Source organism: Phocoena phocoena, chromosome 3, assembly GCF_963924675.1.
Source record: "Phocoena phocoena chromosome 3, mPhoPho1.1, whole genome shotgun sequence".
Lineage (NCBI taxonomy): Eukaryota > Metazoa > Chordata > Mammalia > Artiodactyla > Phocoenidae > Phocoena > Phocoena phocoena.
The window spans coordinates 155550380-155577624 of NC_089221.1; the positions used below are offsets into that span (position 1 = coordinate 155550380).

The 27245-nt window shown below is 46.2% G+C and overlaps 1 protein-coding gene across 2 annotated transcripts in view; it reads left to right on the forward strand.

The window, feature by feature from the left end:
• Positions 1-13998, forward strand: part of RASGEF1C (RasGEF domain family member 1C) — a 32036-nt gene extending 18038 nt beyond the window's left edge. For both annotated transcript variants that reach the window (XM_065873980.1, XM_065873981.1), the window contains 4 exons: positions 4697-4792; positions 6803-6926; positions 13405-13477; positions 13974-13998. In XM_065873980.1, coding sequence (XP_065730052.1) covers positions 4697-4792; positions 6803-6926; positions 13405-13477; positions 13974-13998 — 318 coding nt within the window. The remainder of the gene's footprint in view (positions 1-4696; positions 4793-6802; positions 6927-13404; positions 13478-13973) is intronic.
• The last annotated feature ends 13247 nt before the right edge of the window (positions 13999-27245 follow it).

The window sequence follows — 27245 nt, forward strand, 5'->3', positions numbered from 1 at the left end:
CTCCCCTCTTGGGTCCCTTTGTTCTCTGAACAGCTCCATTTGTCAGGGTCCCTCTGTTTCAGATCAAATTGTGGTTCCAAGTACATAGGGTCTTACACCTCCTTATCCTAAAGGCAATACCTTCATTGATGTGGCCTCAGATCACATTTATGTTTTTGGAAATGACTAAACCAAAATCCTGTGGCTTCTTGCCACAGAATTGCATTTTCACAGATCTTGTTCTTATACATTTGCATTTGGAGGGCATTTGGTCATCCTGATCAATTTTGTTTCTCCTCCAAATTCTCCTAGTGGCCTCTGATACAAGAAACCATCCCAGGCCCTGGGATTGCCATGATCCGCCAGCTTAAAACCTGTCACCAGCTTGATGATTAGAGTCGTTGATCTCCATGGGGAGAAAACAGCAAGACTTGCTGTGCCTTTTCAGCCTGGTCTCTTGCAGGAACATTGGTGGAATCAGGGCCCCACCATAGTTTGTGGAAGTTGCTTCCAGCTTACGGGATAATAGAACCAGTTGCTGTTCTTGAAATTCGAAGTGACTCTGTGATTGTATTGGATGCATATGTGGTCGGGTTTGGGGAGCAGGCTGAGATATGCATGCTTGTGTAACCCACCAGGCCTTCCCAGCCTCCTCCCCGCAGAGCACAGATTATACACAGACCCAGGCCACACTGTTGGCCATGTCCTGTCCAGCTGGCCCTTCCTGTTCAGGCTGTCAGCACTTCAGCAATGCTGGGTCCCGGGGAGCCTGGTGCAGGGGTGCAGCACTCAGCAAGGCATGTCCTCAAGTCCCGGGGCAGGTGAGCCTGTCCCCCAGGAGCCAGGAAGCTGGAAAACCAGGGCAGCAGGGGCACTCTCGCTTCACTGAGCACCCACCGCATGAGGGCCACTTGACCACCATCTCCCAATTTAATTCTGACAACTATTCCATGGGGTAGACTTCAGCATTGCCACTTTCTGCATTAGAAGACTGATTCTCAGAGAGGAGCCCTCACTAGCCAAGTCACTCAGCAAGTAGGCGGCAGAGCCAGGAATCAGACTCTAAGTCTCCCAGTCTTTACTACCTTCCGTCCTCGGGGCACAGGTACCATGTGGCAGTCACAGGGGTACTGGTTTCTGGCCCAGGAGTTGGACTGTGGGTGGGATGCCTAGAGGAGGCTGCAGCCTTTGGACTGAGGTGTCAGTCACAGCACTGGTGCTCTGCACTCTTTCCCTTCTACCCTGAGAGCAGAGTGAACAAACTGGGACTATGTGCTCCTGCTCTCTGCACCCCTTCTAGCTCTGGGGTGCTGGGACGCTGTGCATTTAGGTCTGGGGCTATAGGTGGGAGACTGACAGAGCTGTGCACTTAGTTTCACTGCATTCTCCTCTACTTTCCAGGGAGTTATGGACCATGGGCTAGACCCACAGAAGCTCCTTCATGAATGGATGGAAGGTTGGAGGACAGATGTACGGATAGATGGATGGATGGAAGAATGGATGGGAGGAAGGATAGATAGATGGATGGAAGTGTGCAAGGAAGGGAGGAAGGAAAGATAGAAAAATGGAAGGCTGGAGGTTGGAAGGAAGAAAAGAGGGAGGGAGGGTGGGAGGGAAGGAAAGAGGGAGGAAATGAAATAGGGAAGGAGGGAAAGAAGCTTGCAGATGCTCTCGCAGTCTCCCAGTGCCCCCAGCTGAAACTTTGAGGCCAGGAGGTCACTTTGTGTTTTCTTCCTGCCTATGGCTGGCTCCTGTCTGCCCCTCACTCTCCCCTAGTCTCTGTGACAAAGCACCCTCCACACAGGCTTCTCTGGGTGCCCTCCAGGTTGAGCTGGGTTCTGAGGGAAATGCTCAGGTCCAGAAAACAATGGCCCAGGTTTACAGTCATGTGGACAGACAGAAGTGGTGAAAAATTCTCACACATGGGAAATGCTGCCACCCAGAGGACCACTTCAATGGCCCTGCCACCAGGAAACCTGCACCAGGCCCATGAGGAGCCGTCTCTGTCCCCAGAGTCCCACAGCCCTTAATCCCCACCCCTGCCCATCTCAGTGGGTCTCCCCATTCCAACTCAATTCAGCCATCATGCACAAGAACTGGACCAGGGACTCAGCACCAGTGTGGGTGGTGGGAGATGGATTGAGACCACCCTCCCTCTTGGCACAGTGAGGAAGAAGATAGGACAGGGGCTCTGGAGCAGAGTCCTAGCCCTGCATCCACTACTTACTGTTGTGTGAGCTTCTATGAGTTACTTAACCTGTCTGAGTCTCAGCTTCCTCATCTGTGAGGTGGGGTCATAAAAGCCCTATTTCACAGGACAGTGATGAGGATGAAACATGATCTCATGTGTACATACCTCAGCACACTGAAGGACTCAGGCCCACCACCGATGCCCCGGTGACAAGGGCGTAAGTGGAGACACTCTTTGAGAGCACAGCAAGGGACTAAAGCCAGCGTGGGGGAAGCCAAGATGAGGCTTCCTTGTTTTGTAGGTTGTTCCCTTGACTGTCTCCCACTATACTGGGATCAGGAATGAATGTGTGTGACACACTCTCACTGTCCCCCAAGTCCTGGCACCTAGCATAGAGAAGACATGAGCAAATGTTTGTGGAAGTGACATAAATCTAGGGTGACCAGTTCATCCCAGTTTGCCTAGGATTGCCCCAGGTTTAGTATCACAAGTCCTGCATCCCAGGAAACCCCTCAGTTGTGGAAAAACCCTGCTAAACCTGGCTCTGGTCCTGGCCCTGGTGATCACTAGCTGGATGACCTGGTGCCAGGCCCTGCCACTCTATGGACCTTGGTTTCCCCATCTGCCCGACCCAGCTGAGCCATCCATGCTTCTATGCTGTGCCGAGTGGTCAGTGCCTAGGTCCTCACATCAAAGCCCTTGTCAGCTTGGTTGGGGAATGACCTAGGCAGTCCCTGAGCCAGAAGTGTCAGGGCCTGGTGCCCGGGCCTAAGGGTGATGGGCTGGAAGCCGGCACTAGCTGGCCTGGCCACATGTGCCCAGCTCTGGAGCCTAAGGGCAGAGCAGATGTGTTAGTTTCCTGGGCTGACATAACAAAGCACATAAACTAGGTAGCTTAGAACAGCAGAAATGTATTCTCTTACAGTTCTGGAGGCCAGAGGCCAAAATCAAGGTTGGAAGGGCCATGCTCCCTCCAAAGACTCTAGGGGAGGATTCTTCTTTGCCTCTTCCAGCTTCTGATGGCCATAGGCACTCCTTGGCTAGTGGCCGCATCATTCCCATCTCTGTCTCTGTTGTCACATGACTACCTTCCCAGTGTGTGTCCAAATTTCCCTCTTTTTATAAAAATACCAGCCCACCTAATCCATGTGACCTCATCTCCATTTGATTCCATCCATAGCAAAGACCCTATCTCCAAATAAGTTCCCATTCATAGGCACTGGGGGGTTTAGGATATGAACATAACTTTTTTTTTCTTTCCATTTTTGGCTGCATTGGGTCTTCGTTGCTGCACACGGGCTTCCTCTAGTTGTGGCGAGTGGGGGCTACTCTTCGTTGTGGTGCGCGGGCTTCTCTTGTGGTGGAGCACGGGCTCTAGGCCTGTGGGCTTCAGTAGTTGTAGCAGTTGGCTTCAGTAGGCTTCAGCAGTTGTGGCTTGCAGGCTCTAGAGCATAGGCTCAGTAGTTTTGGCACACGGGCTTAGTTGCTCCGTGTCATGTGGGATCTTCCCGGACCAGGGATCGAACCTGTGTCCCCTGCATTGGCAGGCGGATTCTTAACCACTGCACCACCAGGGAAGTCCTTGAACATAACTTTTTGAGGGACACAGTTTAACCCACACACAAGGTAGACCCAGCTGGTTCCCCAAGAGTAGTCTGAGCTGTCACCAGTTGGACTCCTTTCTCTAGGAGTTAGCAGGTATGGAACAAGGAGGGAGAAACAAGACATCTGACAGTGAAACACAGAGACCCCATCCTTCTCAGGCTGAGCACATAAGCCTGTCCCTTCAGGAACCAGAGTAGGGATGCTTTCAGCCTTGCCATAGTGCAGCAGCATCAGATCTTTAGCATCAAGAAAGACATAGAATGGCAAATTGTTAAATGTATATTTTTAAAAGAGGCCACAGAATCTCACAGCAGATAATTCACATTCCATTAGCATATTTTTTGATTCATAAAACCAAAACTTAAAAAAAATATTTTTCTATTTCAGTATATTTATTCTTTTCTAAAATTTTTATTTTATATTTAAGTGTGCTCGGCACACTCCATTCCTCCTGGGGCACATGAGTCAGGAGACCTAAGTCTGTGGACCCCTGGACTGTGGGGAGAAGCTCCCATTGGCCTTTCCCAACAGACGATGGGAGAAATGTTCAAAGGCCACTGAAACTATGCATCTTTCACCCAGCCCCAACAGGAAGGGGAATGGCATTTTATACAGTAGGAGCTCAATCAGCACTGCACTGGGGTCTGGTGGGACCTGGAAAGAAATGGTCTGGCCCTAGTTTGTGCCTCCTTTCTTTGTGGTTTCCACATTGCTCCCCATGGTACGTACTACATAGCCTGTGGCCCATGAAGCCCTGAGGCTGGCCAGCCTTGCCCAGGTGGGAAGTCTCTCCCACCTTCTGCATCCTGGTGTTGTATCTGAGGTCCCTGGGGCAGGTGGCTGCTGGCAAGGCTGCCTCTCTCCTAGGCAGCCACTGTGGGGAGGCCAAGTGAGGGCTGATCTGCACCTTCTCCCTTCCAGATCGTCATCCCCTTCTTCAGCCTGCTCATCAAAGACATCTACTTCCTAAACGAAGGCTGTGCCAACCGCCTCCCCAATGGACACGTCAACTTTGAGGTAGGGTCCAGGGGCCTTGGAGGGCCTGCCACCTAAGCAGGCTGATAAAAGCTCCCAGAGCAGGAGTTCTGGCCCTGAATGGTTGGATTAAAGTAGGACTCCAAGGCAGAGTGCAGCAGTTTGCAGCCAACATCAGAGTGGGATTATTGGGGTCTCCCCACATCTCCCATAGGAAGAGACTGAGGCTCATGAAGGCATTGACCCCCACTCTGTGCAGGCCTCGTGTCTAGCACAGGTGAAGTAGCATCATTTTCAGTCCTTAAGGAGCCCCAGGCTAGTAAGAAAGACAGCCCTGCAGACCCACAGTGACAATTGACATGGTGCTGTGACAGGAGCTGCACAGGGGCACAGTTCACGGTCAGGAGAGGCCTTCCAAAGGAGGAGCCCTTAGCAACAGGAGGAAGTGTCAGGCAGAGTGGGAAGGAGACACTGCAGACACTCATCACTGTCAGCTCAAATGTTCCCTCTTCCAGGAAGTTCCCCTTGACCTCACAGGAGGAGAGAGGCCCCTTCTATAGCGGGCTATTATCCCTCAGTCACAGCACCCAAGTCCCCAAGCTCTTTAGAAGCAAGGCCAGGCTGATCCACTCCATGTCTCAACCCCACATACAAGCTTACCCAGCATGTACGTCTCGAAGTGGCTGGTGGGCTAGGCATGGGGAGGGGGAGGAATGGGGCCCAGGAGCCCCAAGGGCACAGGATGGTGACAGCAGATGGTCACTGAGTCAGACAGAGCATGCCATGAGCAGTGGTACCCCCTAATCCACAGGAAAGAAGGGGCTCTTCTCCTGCGAGAGGGCCAGCCCTACCCTACTGCTTGCCCCACTCAGCCTCCAGCTCCAAGGGACACCAGTCCTGGGCCAGCCCCTCACTCTGTCCAAGTCTCAGTCTCTCCTTCTGTGAAACAGGGCTGCCACCATGACCACACAGAGTGGCTAGGAGGAGTGGACATGCCACATGGCCCGCCAAAGGCTCTGCACGTGTCTCCTGCTGACAGGGCCCACAATGAATGCCTGGGCCCTTTGGCCTGGAGCTGCCTCTGCTGTGGGGCTTCACATGGACACCCCAGCAGACCTTCACATGCTGCCCACAGGTCTGGTTACCCCTAGGGGCCGGCATAGCTGGAGGAAGCCCAGTCCAGCAGGATGCCTGGGCTCTGCATCCCAGGGGGCAGTCCAGGCTGGAGGCGACATGGAAGAGGCTGGGCTTGGGAGAGACTGCAGGGGCCAAGGGGGCCTGGGAGCTCACTCTCCAGTTGGTCCCAACGCACACTCTGTCTCTTGCCTTTCTTGAATTGGTCCTCAGAAGCAAGGCCTGGGTGGAAGGATGGGCGGGGGAGCAGTGAGGGGCAAGAAGACAGGTACTCATGTGGCCCCAGATCCTGGGGCATGGGCAGTGGGGACTGGGGGCAGACACCAAGGCTGATCAAAGAATGCCACAGAGTGGGGTTCTCACCCAGTCACAGCTTTGTATTTAAAATCCTGCTTTAAGTTAGCAGTTTTTAAAATCTTAAATAAATGTACTTAAATTTTACTCAATTAAAATTCTACTTAAATGAATTAAATTTTACTTAAATACATTTATTTAAATGTATTTGCCTCATTCTCTATGTAAACAAAGTTGCTGTAAGTAGGGATATATCTCTTGCCATTAGTTGAGATAACCACAAAAATAAACAGAATGAAACTAAAGTAATAGTCACCTCTAGCTAAATGCACTGCCTGCTGATGGCATAGCCCAAGGCTGCTCTCTCGCCATGACAAGGGGGACAGGTGAACCCTAGGTGCTGGGCATAGCAAATTCTTCAGAGAGAATGAAGAGATGTGACAAACGTCCAGATTTCCTGATGGGTTATTCCATCATTTTTCTGCCCCGTGTCCCACCTTGCCCACCCTAGAGGCAGGCCTCACTGGGGATGATGAGAGACACTGGGCCAGGGCCGGCCCCACTGTCACAGGTGACCTCCAGGCACTCAGGGTGCATCATTTTGTGTCTCTGTGTCCCTGGCAGAAATTTCTGGAGCTGGCCAAGCAAGTAGGAGAGTTCATCACATGGAAACAAGTGGAGTGTCCCTTCGAGCAAGACCCCAGCATCACCCACTACCTGCACACTGCTCCCATCTTCAGCGAGGATGGTAAGGTGGCCCCATGGCCTCCCTGACCCCCAGCCACAGAACTCGCGGGTGATCTCTTGGTCACATCACCATTCAGGGCCCCTGCTCTGAGCAGGGATGCACCACGCCCATGTGTGCTAGGTCTGCAAGGAAGCAGGGAAGTCTGCATCCCCCAACTGAATAGTTGCTACCCCCAGAGCACAGGACAGGGCCCGAGGAGCTGCAGGTTGGGCCCCCAAGGCCAGGCTTCCCCCAGGCACAGTTTGGATGCCATTGGACATTGTAAATCTGAACGACGTCTGACCCTAATTTCCTCATCAGGAAAGTGGGCATGATGATAAAAACAGCCCTTCCAGGGCTCATGTAGGGGTGGCAAAGTACTAGGCTGACCATGGGTCTTTCCACAACTGGTGTGTGCATGCGCATGTTTGTGTGTGTGAGTGTGTACCTGTGTATGTGTGTGTGTTCATGTGTAATACACACCAGCATGAAACGAGGCATCCTTTCTCCAGAGCACTGTTGATGTCTGTCCCCTTAAATAGCCAGTATTTCCATCCGATCATTTGTCAGACACAACAGATATGCTTATGAATTTTCTAAATGAGCATACTCTTGGAGCTCCCTCCTCCAGAAGAGAAAGTGCTGGAGAAGCAAACAGTCATCTGGCTGAGTTGATGGGCCCTGTGGGGAGCAGAGTGGCCCCATGGTTAGCTGCTCTCTGGATGCAGGATGCCCTGGTACCAACCTGGGAGAACCCTGCTCAGCACACAGGAGGCCTGGCTCCTTGTCATGGCAGGCGTTTTACACAGGGACCCACACCCATGCCCAGGAAAACATTTTCTGCCAAAAATAAAAAATTAGGGGGAAGGACTTTTTAATGACTTGCTTCTGAATTGTTAATACTTTCAATTTTGCCATTTTATTTTTTATATTTTGGAGCCAGTAATTTGGGGGGGGTCTCATCCATATCTGGAGTCTCCCCTACCCCACGTACATGAGAAGCTCAGCAGCCTGATGGATAAACCAGCCTGGCTGCTCCCACCCCAGAAGCTGTGTTACCCTGGGCAGCTTTCTCACCCTCTCTAAGCCTCACCTACTGCATCTATAAAGGGTAGGTAACGAGGTAATGAGAGAAACTACTTCCCAGGGCCATGGTGAGAATTAATTGACATGACACAAGCAAAGCCCACAGGACTACACTCAATCAATACTAGTTGTATTAGTTTCTTACTGGTGCTGTGGCAAATCACCACAAATTTAGTGCCTCAGAACAACATAAATTTAGCCTCTTATGATTACAGAAGTTAGCAAGTCTGAAATCAGTTCCACTGGGCTAAAATAGAGGTGTTGGCAGAGCTGGTTATTTCTGGAGGCTCTGGTGGGAGAATCCATTTCTTGGCCTTTTATGACTTCTAATGGCTGCCTGAATTCCTTGGCTTGTAGCCCCTTCTTCCATCTTCAAAGTACATTACTCCAGCCTCTGCTTCCATCATCATGTTGCCTTCTGGAGTCGTCTCCCCCTTTCTCTCTTATAAGGACACCTGTGATTGCATTTAGGGCCCACCCAGATAATCTCCTCATCTCCAGATCCTTAACTAAATCACATCTGTGAAGTCCCAAAAGGGCATATTCAGGGGATTAGGACCTAAATATCTCTGGGACCCATTATTCAACGTACTACACTAGTTATTATAATGACTGTTGTCATTACCCAGTGGAACTTGGGCAATAAAATTTGTCAAAGGCACATTAGGAGAGAGGTGGGGAGAGTCTAGAGGCAGGAAGGGCAGAGGTGGGGTGGGGGCATTTCATTCACTCTTTCAGTCAACAATACTTCTAGAGAGTCTGCTGTGTGCCAGTCAGACAGACAGCTATGAATTTGCAGATAAAATCCTGGCCCTTCTGGAATACCCTTAGAGAGAAGCACCTTCCCTTTTGACCTTCTCTTCTTCCTATCCTTCCCTCTACCTCCCCAAAAGAGCTGAGAAATTCAAGAGAAGGGACCTAAGATGTATTGGGCCCCAAATGGGATGGTAAAAGCCTCTGACAAAAGCCTGGCCCTGCCCTCAGCTCCATCAGACCTCCCCTGACAGGGCATGCTGGCAATCCAGTCAGTCTCAGGCTCCCTGAAACAAGTGAAAATACAGAAAATCTCAGCAGAGAAACAGGAGATATAAGGAAGAACCAAGTGGAAATTTTAGAACTGAAAAGTGCAATAACTAAAATAATAACTGAACGGATATGTTCAACAGCATAATGGAGAAGACAGAGGAAAGAATCAGTAAGCTGGAAGATAAAACAATAGAAATTTTACAATCTGAACAACAGAGAAAAATATAGACTATACCAGAGCCCCAGGGACCAGTGGGACTATAACAAAAGATCTAACACTCATGTCATCAGAGTCTGGGAAGGAGAGGACAAATTGGGTATGGTTGAAGAGTACTTAAAGAAGTAATGCCTGGAAATTTCCCAAATGTGGAAAAGACATAAACCTACAGATTCAAGGAGCTGAGTGAATCCCAAACAGGATAAACCCAAAGAAAACCATACCAAGACTCATCATAGTCAAACTTCTGGCAACTAAAGAAAAAGAAACAAATCTTGAAAGCACTGAGAGAGAAATGATACTTTACCTATAGGAGAAAAACAATTCAAATGACATCAGGTTCCCCATCAGAAACCATAGCCAGAGGCAGTGGCACATTTTTCAAGTGCTGAAAGAAAACAACTGCCAACCCATAATTCTATATCCAGTGAAAATATCCTTTAGGAATTTACTGTAGATAAGTCAAAATGGAATTCTAAAAACTGTTCAGGTAACCCACAGAAAGAGAAGAAAAACAAAACACAGAACAAAGAGAAAATAATAAATAAATAGGCAGACTTAAGCTCTAACATATCAATACTTATATTGAATGTAAGTGGTCCAAATACAACAAGTAAAAGACGGAGGCTGGCAGAATAAATTAAAAATGTGACCCAACTATATGCTGCCTACATGAAACTCATTTCAAATATAATGATGTAGACAGGTTAAAAAGTAAAAGGATGGGGACACATTAATCAAAAGAAAGCAGAAATGGCAATAATAATATTAGATAAAGTATACTTCAGAGGAAAGAAAATTTCCAGAGGCAGAGAGGGACATTATGTAATGACAAAATTGTCAGTCTCCCAAGAAGATATAGCAATCCTAAATGTGTATCTACCAAACAACAGAGTTGCAATATTTATGAAGCAAAACCCAATAGAACTGAAAGGAGAAATAAATAGATCCACAATTATAGTTTGGAGATTTCAACACCCTCTCTTAACAATTAATATAACAACTAGACAGAAAATCAGCAAAGACATAGCAGAACTCACCAATACCATCAAACAATAGGATCTAATAGACATTTATAGAACATTCCATACAACTACAGCAGAATACACATTTTTTTCATTTGCCCACGAACATATACCAAGATAGACCATATCCTAAGTGCAACAAATTAAAGTAATTGAAATCATACAGCATGTGTTCACAGCATGTGATCACAGTGGAATCAAGCTAGAAATCAATAACATAAGATAACTGGAAAATGTCCAAACACTTATAATCTAAACAACACAATTCTAAATAATCCATGAGTTAAGAAGTCTCAAGGAAATTTTTTTTTAAATTGAACTAAATGAAAATGCTATCAAAATTTGCAGGGTACAGCTAAAGCAGGGATGAGAGGGAATTTTACAGCATGTAATGCATACATTAGAAAAAAAAGGAAACACCTCAAATCAATCATCTAAGTTCCCACCCCCAGAACCTAGAAAAAGAGGAGCAAAATAAACCAAAAGTCAGCAGAAGGAAGGAAATAAGAGCACAAGAGAGCAGAAATCAATGAAACAGAAAACAGAACAATTTTTAAAAGTTAATTGAAGAGCTGGTTCTTTGAAAAGCACAATAAAATTTCCATCCTCTAGCAAAGAACTTCTTGACAAAGAAAAAGAGAGAGAAGACAGAAACTGCCAGTATCAGAAATGAAACAGGGTATCACTACAGACTCTGCCAACATCAAAAGACTTGTAAGAAAATACTATGAACAACTCTATGCATGTAAATTTAACAATTTAGATGAAATGGACCAATTCTTCAAAAAACACAAACTGCCACAACTCAACATAAAATAGATAATTTGAATAGCCCTATAGCTAATAGGGAAATTGAATTTTTCATTTAAAAACATGCCAAAATGAAATGTCTGAGCCCAGATAGTTACACTAGAGAATTCTACCAAATATTTAATGAAGTAACACCAACTCTGCACAATCTCCTTCAGAAAAAAGAAGAGGAGGGAACTTCCCAGTTTATTTTATGATATCATTATCATGATATCAAAACTGGACAAAGACAGTACAGATAATACACTCTACCCAGATAATCCCTCATGAATATAGATGCAAAAAATCCTTAAGAAAATATTAACAAGTATAATATTAGCAAGTATAATTCAGCAAAATATAAAGATAATCATATATCATGACCGAGTGGCCTTACTCCAGAAATGCAAGGCTATTCAATATTTGAAAATCAGCCAATATAATCCACCATATTAACAGGCCAAAGAACAAAAAAAAAACTAGATTGTGTCAATCAGTGGAGAAAAAGCATTTGACAAATTTCAACACCCGTGCATGGTAAAAACTCTCAGAAAAATAAGAATAGAAGAGAATTTACCAACTTGATAAATTGCATCTACAAAAACCCTTCAGCTAACATCGTATTTAATGGTGAAAGATGGAATGCTTTCCCACTAAGATTGGTAACAACTCAAGGATGTCTACTCTCACAACTCTTATTCAACATTGGTGGAAGACCTAGTCAGTGCAATAAGGCAAGAAAAGGAATAAAAGACATACATATCAGAAAGGAATTAACACTGCCCCTATTTGCAGAAGATGTAAAAAATCCCAAGCGATCCATAAAAACTCCTAGAACAAAATGAGTTCAGCAAGCATCACAAAATACAAAATAAACAAGCAAAAATCATTTTATTTCCATGTACTCACAATGAATGAGTTCACTGAAATTAAATATACAATATCATTTACAATCAATCAAAAAAGAAATGCTTAGGTATAAATCTAACACAACATGTATAGAATTTGTATGCTAAAAACTACACAATGCTGATGAAAGAAATCAAAGAAGATCTAAATAAATGGAGAGACATGAATTCATAAATTGGAAGACTCCAACATAGCAAAGATATAAGTTCTCCTTTCCAAATTTCAGGACAGATTTAATGCAATTCCAGGAAGATTTTTTATAGATACAGACAAGATTATTCTAAAGTTTATATGAAAATGCAAAGGAACTAAAATAGCTGAAACAATTTTGAAAAAGAAGAATGAAACAGGAGGAATCACTCTACCCAATATTAAGGCAAATATAGCTTGAATACCTACAGTATTCAAGACAGTGTGGTGCTTGCAGGACAGACACATAGATCAATGTAACAGAATAGAGGACCCATAAAGAGACCCACAGTGATTCTTGACAAAGATGCAAAAGCAATTCAGTGGAGGAAAGATAGTCTTTGCAACAAATGGTGCAGGTGCATTTGGACATCCATAGGGCAAAAAATGAACTTCAACCTAAGTCTCACACTTTATGCAAAAATTAAATCAAAATGGATCACAGGCTTGAATGTAAAATGTAAAACTATAAAACTTTTAGAAAAAAAAAAAGCAAGAGAAAATCTTCAGGATGTAGAACCAGACAAAGAGTTTCTTATAAAACTAAGTATGCAACTACTATGTGACTCAGCAATTACACTCTTGGGCATATATTTATTCCAGAGAAATGAATTTACAAGTTTGCACAAAAACTCATACACCAATGTTTACAGAAGCTTAATATGTCACAGCCAAACACTGGAAACCATACAGATGTCCTTCAGTGGGTGAATGGTTAAACAAAGTATGGTATTGAATACTATTCAGCAACAAAATGGAATGAACCACACTGATACACACTACAGCATGGATGAATCTCTAGAGAATTACAGTGTGAAAAGAGTCAATCCCAAAAGGTTACATACTGTGTGATTCCATTTATATCACATTCTTGAAATGACAAAATATAGACACAGGGAACAGATTAGTAGTGGCCAGGGGTTAAGAGAGGTGTGGGGATGGGAGGGAAGTGTGTGTGGCTATAAAAGGGTAGCATGAGGGATCCTTGTGGTGATGGAATGTTCTATATCTTGACTGTGTCGGCGCCAAAATCCTGGTGATGATCCTGTCCTATAGTCTAGCAAGTGGTTACCATTGGGGGAAACTGGGTAAAAGATACACGGATCTCCCTGTATTATTTCTTACAATTGCTTGTGAATCTACAGTTACCTCCCAACAACAATTTAATTTAAAAACAAAAAGCAGGTGAGACTCTGGGTGTAGAAGAGGTTATTGTCATGGCTCATAAATGCATAATATCACTTCATTTTCTGACTAGGTCTTTATTTGGCTTCTTATGAAAGTGAGAGTCCAGAGAACCAAACAGAAAAAGAGAGGTGGAAATCTCTAAGGTGAGTCTCTGTGCCAAGACAAGTGTGGGAGGCAGGTGGAGGGAGCAGGTGGGGCGCTTGGGGCCGAGACAGAGTGGAGGGGCTTCATCTACACTCGGTTGTCAGCCTCCTGGGAACCCCTCCGTGGGGAGGGGGCAGGTCAGACCAGGGTCTTAGAGGTGGAGGAGGAACTTAAGCCTGGGGTAGGGAGAAGAGGCTGGAACCACGATCCCCCACGACTGGAGGCTGCCCCGTGGGCAGTTGAGATGTATGCCCCAGGGCCTGGAACCCCAGTCCATGCTCTTATGCCAGAAAGTGAGACACACACCACCTCCTGCTTGTTCGGCCTGTTAACACAGCCGAGCGGAGGTTGGAAATGATGTGCAGCGGCGGGCTCTAAGGACTGAGCCAAGAGGATTGCACGTGCCCCTGTGGGGTGGGGGGCTGGACGGGAGTATAACCACGGGCCGGGCCAGCAGGCTCTCACCACCCTCGCTCGGCATGTTTAAATCTGCAGGTCTTCTATTCTGGGGAAGACGTGAAAAGCACTGAGCTGGAGGAGGAGGAGAGGGGGGAGGAGGAGAGGAAGCCAGCAGAAGCCTTCTGCCGCCCTGCCCGAGCCAGCCCAGTGGGAGGAGGAGGCATTGGTGCCTCGCTGCTTTGCAAACTGTGACCCTGTGGCCTGGTGCCCATCACAGTGACCACACAGCACAGGAGATCTTTCTCCACCTTTTGTGGAACCTCAGCCCTGGAAGGGCCCAGAGCCTCCAAACACAGGGGTGGCACGTGCCTCAGGGGCCCTACCTTCAGGACAGTGATGCTCACATTGTTGGTCAGTCTGTCCTCAGCGATGACCCAAGGGTTTGGGTGACTGCAGTGTTGCTCTCAGTGGGTGACTCGTGCCATGGAGACAGACACCCGGTCCATCTCCAGATGGCCTGGGAGCCTCTGTATCTCCAGCAAACATCACCATGACGTGAGAAGGACCAGAGCCCACCAGTGGCCTCTGCCATTCTACTGATGGACCTGACCCTGCCCCTTGAGATGGGCTGGTTTCTGCAGCCCCATACACCCCCTTTCTGTATCCTGCTGGTATCGGGATAGCTTTCTGGTGACCACTATAATGCTGGTCAGCAGGACAAATTTGAGTCACAGACTTAACAGTGTGTACAGTGCATTGTAAATTTTAGAGTTGGTATAAACACATTGGTGTACCCTGCGTATCCACATCCACTTCATGTCTCTCACCCGTGGGCTTCTGCCAGGATGCAGAGCAGTTTCCCAGCTCAGGCCCAGGAACGCTGTGACCACAGCTCAGGAGGGGGACTTGGTGGCTATTTCCACTCCATAAACCCCATGTCCTGCTAAAAGGAGCTGTTGTGCCGTAGATGCTAGGTAAGCTCCGGTGAATGGATACTGACAGCCTTGTGTGAGGCCAGACACCTCTCTTGTTTGCGCAAGGAGTGATGAATCCAGGGAGGACCCTCAGCCCACCATGAATCTCCTCCCCTGGGGCTCTCACCCAGCCCTTCACACACTGAGCCAAGTTTCTGGGCCAGGAAGTGGAGGGGCTGTGGAGCTGCCGAGCCCCGACCTGGCAAGTGACCACATCACCCAGCCAAGAACTCAGGGAGCGTGATGTACACCCCCATTCCTGGTCAGGGCCTGAGGGCAGAGTGATGTGTTGAAGGTGCACTGATGCATCCTGGCCAGCTCCTGACCATGTCAGGACTCTCAGAGTCTAGGCCCCCTTCAGCTAGGACCTGACACCTCTGTCCTGGCAGTGTGGCCTTGGGTCCCACCTGAGGGACAGGCAAAGCCAGAGCAACCAGCACCACAGGTGCCTCCCCCAACTCGAGGAATTCTGCCTGATGAACCCAGGACCTCAGCAAGGCCCCAGAAGGGCCCTGCAGCCTGACAGAGACATGAGAATGCTGCACGTTAGGGTTGAATGGGATCTGCTCTGCACCAGACCAGCCCACCCCTTTCCATCTGAGACCCTAGAGAGGGTGAGTAGTGGAGTGGGTAGCAGAGCAGGAACTGGGCTTCAGCCAAACCCAGGCTCCCACCCTGCCTCACACCATATCTAGCTCCCACAGGGATGTGGGTGGGGCCCTGGTGCCAAACCCAAGGAGTCCTGGGGGGTTCCAGGAGCTGACTAGAAGCACCTCCTGATCCCCTCGTTCCTACCCAACACACTCCCTTGGTGTCTGGGGCAACATTAGACAAAACCCCTACAAACATCAGCAGGGACTGTCCCTGCATCCTGGTCACACTGAGCGCTGCCTGTCAGGAGCAGGGGCAAGTGGCACAGAGGGGGTTAGTGGCCTTGGAGACATGTGATGGCCGGTCCAGGGCTGATGCCCATGGAGCTCTGGGAGGCCTGCCCGGGAAGGAGGAGGTTATATCCTTCCCCAGCCACAGGGAGACAGGACACTCTGGAGGGGGCTCCCAGTCTACCCATGGGCCCCGACCTTGCCGGTCACCTGGCTCCAGCTCCCTGCCCCTGAGACACTCAGTTCAGGGACCTATGAGGAAACCCCAGAATGCTGAGTTTCAGGAAGCAGCACGTGAGGTCAAGGGGCTGGGGGCAGCTGGCCACTGTCCCCCCTGCCTCATGCAATCCCTCATCCAGGCCCAGGATCCCAGCTCTCTCTCCAAGGCCAGACTCCGAATTCCTCAGCTCAGCCATACCCATCGCAGTCCTCTCCATCTCATACTGGGAGATTGCGGCAGCCTCCTCCAGGCTATGGGGAGCATGAAGAAAGGATGTTGGAGAAGCAGTACAGGGCCCGCAGCTGAAACTCTGGAGGTTAGGTGGGAGGCAAGTCAAGCATGTCACTGCTGATAGAGGCCCACCCCCAGGCTTGAGGCTATTTCCTATTTCCTAGTTCTGTGGCCTTGCAATTGCTCTTCCCGCTGCCTGGCATGCTGTTCCTGAGCTTGTTGATCTAGTCGGAGCTGCAACCTCAGCTGTAAGTTCCCCCTTCTGGGCAGAGGTTCCTGACATGCAGGCCCCTCACCCACATCTGCTCCCTCTAGTCTGCAAGCCCCTCAGAGGCCCAGTGCAGAATAGGTGTCAGGTGAGGATGGTGGTGTGAGGCCTGGGCTCATCCCCAGCTGGGAGAGGGTCCAGGGAAGGAGGGAAGGAGGCAGCCCATGGCCAGCCCCACAGAGATCACAGGGCCAAGGGGACTCAAGCTGAGTGTGTTTGTGTCTTAGGTTCATCCCAGGGGCCCTGCTCCCCGCCTCGCTGAGCACCCACTTGGTAACAAGCCCCGGGTGCCCAGGCCAGGAGGAGGGGCTTCTCTCAGTAACTCCGCAGGTGGGGATCTTGGTGCCCTTTCTCCAGGTGCAGCCTCGGAGCCCAGAGAGGGATGGTGCCCTGCTCACAGCTATTTGGATGGTTCCTTAGTCACATCCAGGACTCCAGGCCCTTCCCTGTAGAGGCCCTTTTGTCCTCCTGCCGTCCTGGCCTCAGTCCCTATGGCCAGGTCAGATGGCCCACAGGGGATGCAGCAGTTGGAGTCTATTCCTGGGGGGCAGGTGTCAGCCACACAGGTGGTGCCCAAGAGTGAGGCCCGTGAGGCCCAGTTTGGTGCCAGGTGACACAGATCCCTGCCACACAGCAGGTTTGAGGCCGCCCAGCTGAGCCACACAGCAGGCACTTGGGCCTCAGGGCTCCGGGATGACCAACAGCCCCACTGTGCACAGGAGGCCAGGGAAGGGCCATGGCTGTGGTCTCTCTTTTTTTGTCTAGCACTTTTTCTCTGAGCCCTCCAGGGAAGGAACAGGGGGGTTAGGACAGGAAGATGTCCCTGTCTGGGGTTTGCCTCAGAGACCCCTGGTGCTGGCTGGGGTTCAGAATCAATTCATCTCATATGGGTGATCTGTGGGTCCTCTGAAGCCCCTGCCCCCTACATTGCTTCCCTACCCACCCTAGTTTCTTGGGGCGGGTGTCTCCATTGTGGCCAGTGACCAGTGACTTATCCCGGGAACTCAGCCAGGCTTCTGTGGAGGCCTGTCTATCCACCTGACAGCCCTCCAGGGCAGGATCCCAGACAACCCCAGGATGATTCTCAAACGTGTATCCAAAGTTGTCCCAGAACACCACAGACCCTAACAACTCAGAGACAGACAGCCACCAGTGTGGCCCCTCGTCCTTCAGATACCACAGGCAGGTATCAGACCTCAGGGCACTTCATCCCCCACGCTGCAGGGCTCATATGAGGGTCCCAAGGAAGGGGCACCCCACCCACAGCACGCCCAAGCAGTGCCCTCCACAGTCTCTAACTCTTGACCACCCCATCCATGAGTCAAGGGAGCAGGGAGCCAGATAACTCAGTCAAGAGCCACAGTCAGGGTGTGCCTCAGCTAGAAGCTCCAGTTCACCCCAAAACTGAAATGCTTCCATCATGGGTGCTAAGCCCCAGATCTGGCACTTTATATACAGCCTGACACATCCCACGAGATAGGTGCTATCACCATCCCCCTTGCCAAGTGACAAAACGGAGGCTCAGAAAGGCAAAGCCATTGCCCAAAGACACCCAGCTTGCAGGGACAGAGCCTGGGCCTACCAGGGTCCATTGTCCAGCAAGGCTCTGCTGCTCAGGGTGCTGAGGAGCCAAGGGGGCCTCCAAATGGCCTCTGGGTCTTCCTACCAGCACGGACACAATGACACACATCTTTCCTCCACTCTTGCCCCTTCCTCTTTGGAGGGTTGCTGAGCCCCCTCATGCCCCCTGGTGCATCTACTGTCTCATTTATGCTCAAGACAACCTCCCCGCTCCCCTATTGCACACACCCCTCTGTGGGCTCTGCTGGGCACAGCTGTGCCTCTTCCCCAGCAACAGAAGACAGCAGGCCTCACCCCACGCTCCCCATCATGCTACCCTTTGCCACCGGCATCCATGCTGTAAGGTTCACGTCCCAGTACACAGCGTCTTCAGTGAAAATGGCTCCATTTTTCACTCTCAGGACTCAGATGGGAGCCCTAGATCCCTCGGCCAGGGAACAGATCCAGAGAGATCTTAAAATACACACACAAGATGCTTCTCAGCACAACCAGGCCCTTGCCCTCAGGCTGAGCAGAGAGCCTGACACTGCCTTAGATATCCAATGCTGGGCCTCCAGGCAAGACCAGAAGAGTAGGAAAATTAACTGGGAATGAACAGACCTGAGGCATAAGCTAGAACCCCCACCAACAGACCTCCACCAAGTGGGCAAGCTGGGGAAAAGATCAGCAGAGCACGGAGACAGGAATCCAGTGTGTCGGGGGCAGAGAGCAATGGCAGGAAAGACTTGCAGAGGCCATATGGTGAAATACAACCCCCTCACCTGGGGAAGACCAAGGAGCTTGGAGTTTACCCTGGAGCTCTGGATTGGGGCAGGAGGGACACTAAAGTGTTTTAGGAGGTGATGTAATTGTTAATTTTTTGTGTCAACCTGACTGGGCCACAGGGTACCCAGATATTTTGTCAAACATTATTCTGGTGTGTCTGTGAGGGTGTTTCTGGATGAAATTAACATTTGAATCAGTGGACTCAGTAAGTCAGATTGTCCTCCCCAATGTGAGGGGGCCTCATCCAAATCAGTTGGAGGCCTGAAAAGAACAAAAGGTGAAAACGGAGAATTCACTCGCTCTCTGCCTATTTTTGACCTGGGACACAGTTCTTCTGCATTTGGACTGGAATTTACACCATTGGTTGTCCTGACTCTCCAGATTGCACATGGCAGATCTTGGGACTCTCAGCCTCCATAATTACATGAGCCAATTCCTTATCATCTATCTATCATCTACCCATCATCTATATCTATCTATCTATCTATCTATCTATCTATCTATCTATCTATCTACCTACCATCTATCTATCTCTCCTATTGGCTTCTCTGGAGAACCCAGACTAATATAAGAGTTTTAGAAAACATGGTCCGTTTTAGAAAGATTTCTTTGATACCTTTTAACCCAATAATTCTACTTTTGTAATTTATCCTAAGGAAAAAAATTTGATTAGCACAGTATTTGCATAATAAGGAAGTAACTAATGGTTACATTATTCCTGTTCCTGTGACAGCAGGTGGATTTTGCTCCCCAGCCTAGCCCAGAACCTAGAGAGCCCCCACCTGCTGAAGAGGCATGCCTAAACTCCTTCTTGGAGCCCAAGTGGGAGACTGGTGCATTCTCCTGGCCTCTGCATGCACACTGGACAGGCTGACAGTGAGGAGCTAAGTCAGCAATAATATTAGTGCAGCATAGCAATGCAGAAAGCTCTTCAGCCAATTTACTTACTCTTACTGCTTTTGTGGACAGTTACATCTCATTTACTTCAATAATTATTTGCCTTTTTGCATTAAAACATAAATAAAATACATCAGGGTAGAGCACAGTTTGGTTTAAATTAAGATCTCTTAACACTAATATATACAACCTCTCTGTCTAGGTCTGTCTTTATAGTTAATCACTGGATCTCACACACGCAGGCACTTAGCAAGGAGACCTGCTAGGAGGCGCTAACAGGACGCAGGCGAGAGAATAAGGTAACCTGGGCCAGAGTGTAACAGTGGAGGTAGCAAAACATGACCCGGTTTGGGATATATTTTGAAGGTAAAACCTTCAGAGTATTTGCTGATGGAGTCGAATGTGAGAGAAAGGGAAAGGTCAAGACTGACTCCAAGGTTTGGGGGCCTTAGCAAATAAAGGAATGGCACTGCCATTTACTGAGCTGTAGGAAACCGGGAGAGGAGTAGGATTAAAGGGGAAAATCAGGAATTTGATTTGGAGCATGCTCAGTTTGAGATGTTCATTAGGCAACCCAGTGAAGGTGTCGGGTACGAATTGGAATGACATGACTCTGGGGTTCTGAGGGCAGATCTGGCCTGGGTATATAAATCTGGGGGGCTTCCCTGTGCAGGCTGTTTTACAGCCAGGGGCACAGATAAAACACCTAGAGAGCAGGGCACAGAGAGAAGATAACTGAGCCCTGGGGCATTCGAATGTTTAGAGGTTGGGGAAATAAAGCAGATCCACCAAAGGACATTGAGAAGGAGTTTCTAGAAGTTAAGAGGAAAACCAAAGAAGAGACAAAAGCTGATAAAGAGAGATTCAAGAAGGAAGGGATGATCAGCTGTGTCCCGTGCTACTGAAAATTCAAATAAGACAAGAACCAAGAGCTGACCTTCACACTGGGCAGCAGAGAGGTAAACAGCAACCTCAAAGGGAGGAGTTCCGGGGAAATTTGGGGTGGGGGAAACGTATGACCAAAGACGATTCAAAAGAAAATGGAAAGATTGACTATCCAATAGAAAAATGGGCAGGAGATAAAAAACAGTTTCGTAGAAGAAGAAATGCAAATGACTCAAATGTATGAAGAGATGCTCAGGGATGGCAGAAATGTTCAACCTCACTCAAAAGAGGACCACATTGGTATGCTGTTTTCACCTCTTAGATTGACAGACTAATAATTGCAAAATTGTGCGGGCAAAGATGGGGAAACAGACACTCCCACATTGCTCTTTGGAGTGTAATTGATACAGTCCTATGGAAGTGAATTTGGCAATTTTCACCAGAATTGCAAATATGTGTATGCTGTGACATAGTTATTCCATCTCTTGCAATTTATCTTACCATCATGCTTGTACACCTCCAAATGAATAAGCCTGCAGACAGCTATTCATCACAGCACTGTTTGACAGAAAAAGATTGGAAACAGCCCAAGTGTCAATAAATAGGAAACTTGTTAAATCAATCACTGCACAGCCCTACCACAGAATACTATGCAGCTGTAATAAGGATGCTCTTTACCTACTGATATAAAAACGTACCCACTATATGATACAGGTATAAAAAAGCATGTATAGTATGTTAGCATTTGTGTAAAAATGGATGGAAAGAAATATATGTTTATATTTGCTTATATTACATTCAAAGTCTCTAAAATTTTTTAAACGTTTTAAAATACACAAAAATCTAGTAATAGTTAACTTTGGGAGATGTGGACTGGGTGGATAGAAAAAGGCTTTCTGCTTCTAAACTATGCAATGTATTACCTATCCAAAAATTAAATTGATTAAAATTTCACACACAGAGAGAGCGTGTATTTGAGAATCTGAAGAGTGAAGACTTCCAGCTTCTAGCTGTGGGAGATTTCTATGCACGTGGGATTACTGGACAGGATCTATACATTCTTAATTTCACAGAATATTGCTTTCCAGAATATTTGCCAGTCTATATCCCCACCAACAAGATTCAGGGGGCCCCCAAATCCTTGCCAACACTTAATAACATCAGGATATGTTCCTGCTGCAAGATATGTGTGCCAAATAAGGAAATAAGAAAGATGATGAGCACCAGCAATCATAGGCTACAATGCAAGGAGAGAACAAGGGAAGACATGGGGCAACAGGGCAGACTGGAGCAAGTAGGGCAGGAACTCCTGGAAAAGCCTGCTCTGAGGGATCGCTGGCAGGTGTGACCATCCTAACCATTACCCCAGAGTGCTCTTGGGGAATGGAAAAAGGAAGGCAAGGGGAGAAAAGGGATAGCTGACCTTTGTTATAAGCCCTTTAACACTATAGATTATTTTCAAGCAGTACTTTGATTTTTTTTAATTAATTTCAAAAATAATTTCTAGGGGCTTCCCTGGTGGCACAGTGGCTGAGAGTCCGCCTGCCGATGCAGGGGACACGGGTTCGTGCCCCGGTCCGTGAAGATCCCACATGCCGCGGAGCGGCTGGGCCCGTGAGCCATGGCCGCTGAGCCTGCGCTTCCAGAGCCTGTGCTCCACAACGGGAGAGGCCACAGCAGTGAGAGGCCGGCGTACCACAAAAATAATAATAATTTCTAAAGCCAAATTATAAAATTCCATTCAAGGATTATACCAAAAAAAATTACAGTAAATCACTGTGGGAGGTAGAATGAGGCTCCCAAACCTGAGAGGGCTTGTGTACCCAGAATAATGAGCAGGGAAATGGGGAAGTGCAGGGACAGCAAAAGATAGGTTTATCTCTCAAAGGTTATCTCCTTCCAAAGTAATATGATTCCAAACACTTGGGGCTACCAGAGGAGGAAACACCTGGGGACAGAGGACGGGGAGGGCAGGGCCAGAAAAGTTTCTCAGAGCAGTGATGATGAAGAGTCTCTTTCAAGCATCAGAAGCAGAAATCTCAAAGAGCAGGTGGGAGGAGTTCCACTTCTAGAATGGTCGTGTAAGGAGCTCCAGGGACCCACTCCCCAGTAAAACAAGCATAGGTGGTGAAAATGATTTTTTTTAAGTTTCTGTAAATTGTCTTAAGAGCATAGAGTAAATGAAGAAAAACTTATTTAAGAAAATCTACTGAAACTCAGTAAGAACAGTGAAAGTTTATGGTGTTTGAACCCACTTCCTCACTCTTCACTGTCAGCTCAGCATGATAGATGCTCCACTCTAGGCAGGTGCAGCCAAGAACACAGGGCTCCTTCTCCCCCCAGAGTCCAGTCAAGGGCTACCATATCTCCCCAAGAGGAACACAGTGCCAGTATTTCTCATCCCCACACCCCAGTTACATGTTGCAAAGGTTAAACCCTGAGTTAGTACACCTGAGAAGTCAGAGGCTCCCTTCCTCCACCAGCTCCTATTCATAGAGTGGAAACTCTATCCCAGGTGCTTTAGTCAGAGAATGTTGGAGCCCTGATTACCCTCACCCCAGCTCACTTGTAAGGTGAAGTTTCCACGCTGGGAGAGGCAAGCCAAGGAGACCAGATGCTACAGCCCCCACACAGTGCTCTGCCCATAAAGCAAAGATATCACTCTGAGAAAGTGGGTCACTGTCCCCATTACCCATGATGGAGCAGTGGCTCAGAGACTTTGCCCAGGGATAGGGAAGCCATAAGAACAGAGAACTCCCAAGCTTTACCCAGAGGAAATTACTTTATTGAAACATAATGTAGCAAATTTCAAGCCTAAGGGCACAATAGAAATTTCTGTAAGCAATTAGCTTAATTGCAATTAAGCAATTAGTAGGAGACTAGTAGCTTCATAAGAACTATAAGCTAAACCATAAAACAGCTAGGTTACCAGAAAGAACCATGGAAAAAGGCAGTGATGAAGAACCCAACTGGGGTCAGAACAAAACTCAAAAATTGACCTTTAAAACTACCCCTGAAAAGGGAGCTTGCATTTAATTGGACCAGACTGTGGAACAGTATATGTCCCAGGACATTGTCAAAAGCAATAGAAAAATCATCCAAGAATTAGTGGAGCTTAACAGATGTGTGTGATACCAACAAAGAAAGACAGATAACAGAGAGATGAGGGAAAGAGACAGTCAAAAAGAACCCTGCCAAAGCCACCGTCATCTCAGGGTGACTGTGCACATGCCCAAGACTGCACCCTCTGAGGAGCAACATCAAAGGCTTCACACTGCCAGCAAAATAGATTTACTTCACTAGAACAGTCCACCTAAGTCACCAAACAAATAAACAAGTAAACAACAACAACTAGGCTGGGGGTGGGGGGCGGGGATGAAGACCAGTATCCAGATTTGTTAACATATATTTTCTAAAATTTCCGGTTTCCAACAAAAATTTACAAGATGTGAAAAGAAACAGGAACATCTGCCCATGCATAAGGAAAAAATAAAGCAGACAACACAAACTACCTATGAGAGGACCAAGATGTCAGATGTAACGGACAAAAACTTCAAAGCAGCCATTGTAAATATGTTCAAAGAACTAAAGGAAACCGTGCTTAAAGAAATAAAGGTTGATATGATGACAATGTCTCATCAAACAGAGAATACAAATAAAGAGATATAAAATTATAAAGAGGAAGAAAATGGAAATCTGGGGTCAAAAGCATAATAACTGAAGTGAAAAAATAACTAAAAGGGCTCAAGAGTATATTTGAACTGGCAGAAGAAAGAAATAGCAAACTAGAAGATATATTGATCCAGATTATACAACTTGAAGATCAAAGAGAAAAAAAGAATAAAAAAAGTAAACAGGGCTTCAAAGAAATGTGAGATTCTATTAATCTCACCAATATATGCATAATGGGAAGAATAGAAGGAGAGGAAAGAGAGAAAGGAACAGAAAAAATTGTTCGAAAAATAATAGCTAAAAATTTGTCAAATTTGATGAAAATTATTAATCTATACATTTAAGAAGCTCAGCAAACTCCAACTAGGATAAACTCAAAGACATCCACATACAGACATATCATAGTAAAAATTCTGAAAGAGAAGGAGAAAAAAGTTTGAAAATCTTTGAAGCAGCAAAAAAACCCCAGCCTATCATGTACAAGAGAACATCATCAGAATCAAAGGTAGGTAGTGAGATGATGCATTCAAAGTACTGAAAGAAAAAAATGTGTCAACCAAGAATCTTATACCCAGCATGACTATCTTTCAAAGAGTAGGCTGAGCTCTGGGAAGAGTCTTGTGACTAAATGGCAGATACAAAAGTAGGGGACGGAAAGCAAAGTTGGTGGCTAATGCACAAAGAGGTGTTTGGCTTTTGCCCTTAAAGTCCTTGAGATCCAAGGGTCACAGTCCCTAACAAGGTCACATTCTTTTCCAGAAATATGGTCCTATGATCAGTGTGCTAGGTGAAAAAGAAGGTATAGCTGAGGACAAGGAGGTCAGCAAGGAACTGAGAAAGAGGGTAAGAAGTGAAGGAGAGAAACATGGCTGGGTGGATGAATGATTGGATGGAGCAGAAGTGATGGGAACAGACAGTGCTAAGGAAGTGGATTGACAGAACTTGGGGACTGACTGATTGTGAGGTGGCAGTGTGGGAGTAGGATGCTGATGACCAGAGCTGGAAGGAAATAACAAAGATCAGAGCAGAAATAAATAAAATAGAAACAAGAAAAAAACAGTAGAAAAGATCAATGAAACCAAAAGCTGATTTTTTGGAAAATATAAAATTGATAAGCCTTTAGCCTGGCTCATTAAGAAAAAAAGAGAGAGGACCAAGTAAACAAAATAGGAAATAAAAGAGGAGAAATCACAATCAATAATACATAGATACAATCATAAAAGTATACTATGAACAGTTATATGCCAACAAATTGGCAACTTAGAAGAAATGGAAAAATTTCTAGAAACATACAAATTTTCCAAAACTGAGTCAGGAAGAAATAGATAACCTGAACAGACCAATTACTAGTATAGAAATCAAATCAGTAATCAAAAAACTCCCAGCAAACCAAAGTCCAGGACCAGATGTCTTCACAGGGGAATTCTCCCAAACATCTGAAGAGGAGTTAATACCAATCCTTCTCAAACTATTCCAAAAAATTTAAGAGGAGGAAACACTCTCAAATTCATTCTACAAGACTACCATTGCCCTGATACCAAAACCAGACAGACACTACAAAAAATAAAATAAAATTACAGGCCAATATCTCTGATGAATATAGATACAAAGATCCTCAACAAAATACCAACAAACTGAATTCAACAATATAGAAAAAGGATCATACACCATGATCAAGTGGGAGTTATTCCAGGGATGCAAGGGTGGTTCAATATCTGCATGTCAATCAATGTGATACACCACATTAACAAACAAAGGATAAAATCACATGATCATCTCAATAGTTGCAGGAAAAAAGCATTTGACAAAATTCAATATCCATTTATGAGAAAAACTCTCAAAAAGTTTGTATAAAGGGAACATATCTCAACATATTAAAGGCTATTTATGACAAAACCGCAGCTAACATCATACTCAGTAATGAAAAGCGAAAGCTTTTCCTCTAAATTCAGGAACAGAAAAATGATGCCCACTTTCACCACTTCTATTTAACATAATATTAGAAATCCTAGCCACAGCAATCAAATAAGTAAAAGAAATAAAAGGCATCCAAATTGGAAGGAAAGTAGTAAAACTGTCACTATTTGCAGATGACATGATACTATATACAGGAAACTCTAAAGTCTCCACCAAAAAACTATTAGAACTAATAAATGAATTTAGTAATGTTGCAAGATACAAGATTTATATACAGAAATCGATTGCTTTTCTACACACTAAAAACAAACTATCAGAAAGAGAAAGCAAGAAAACAATCCCATTTATAACCACACCAAAAAGAATAAAATACCTAGGAATAAACTTAACCAAGGAAGTGAAAGATCTATACTCTGAGAACTATAATATATTGATGAAGGAAATTGAAGATGTTTCAAATAAACAGAAAGATACCCCATGTTCATGGATTGGAAGAAGTAATATTGTTAAAATGTCCACACTACCCAAAGCAATCTACAGATTTAATGCAATCCCTATGAAAATATCCATGACCTTTTTCACAGAACTAGAACAAATAAGCCTAAAATTTGTATGGAACCACAAAAGAAAAAACAAAACAAGAATAGCCACAGCAATCTTGAGGAAAAAAGAATAAAGCTGGAGGTATGAGGCGCCTTAACTTCAGACTATATTCCAAAGCTACAGTAATCAAAATAGTATGTTACTGGCACAAAAACAGACACATAGATCAATGGAACAGAATAGAGAAATTTAATCTATGACAAAGGAGGCAAAAATATAAAATAAGGAAAAGAACCTCTTCAATAAGTGGTTCTGGGAAAATCAACAAGGGGACCTAACTAAACTTAAAAGTTTTTGTACAGCATAGGTAACCATCAACAAAACAAAAAGACAACCTACTGAATGGGAGAAAATATTTGTAAATGGTATGTCTGATAAGGGGTTAATATCCAAAATATATAAAGAGTTCATACAACTCAACATCATATCAAAAAACAAACAACCTGATTGCAAAATGGGCAGAAGATCTGAATA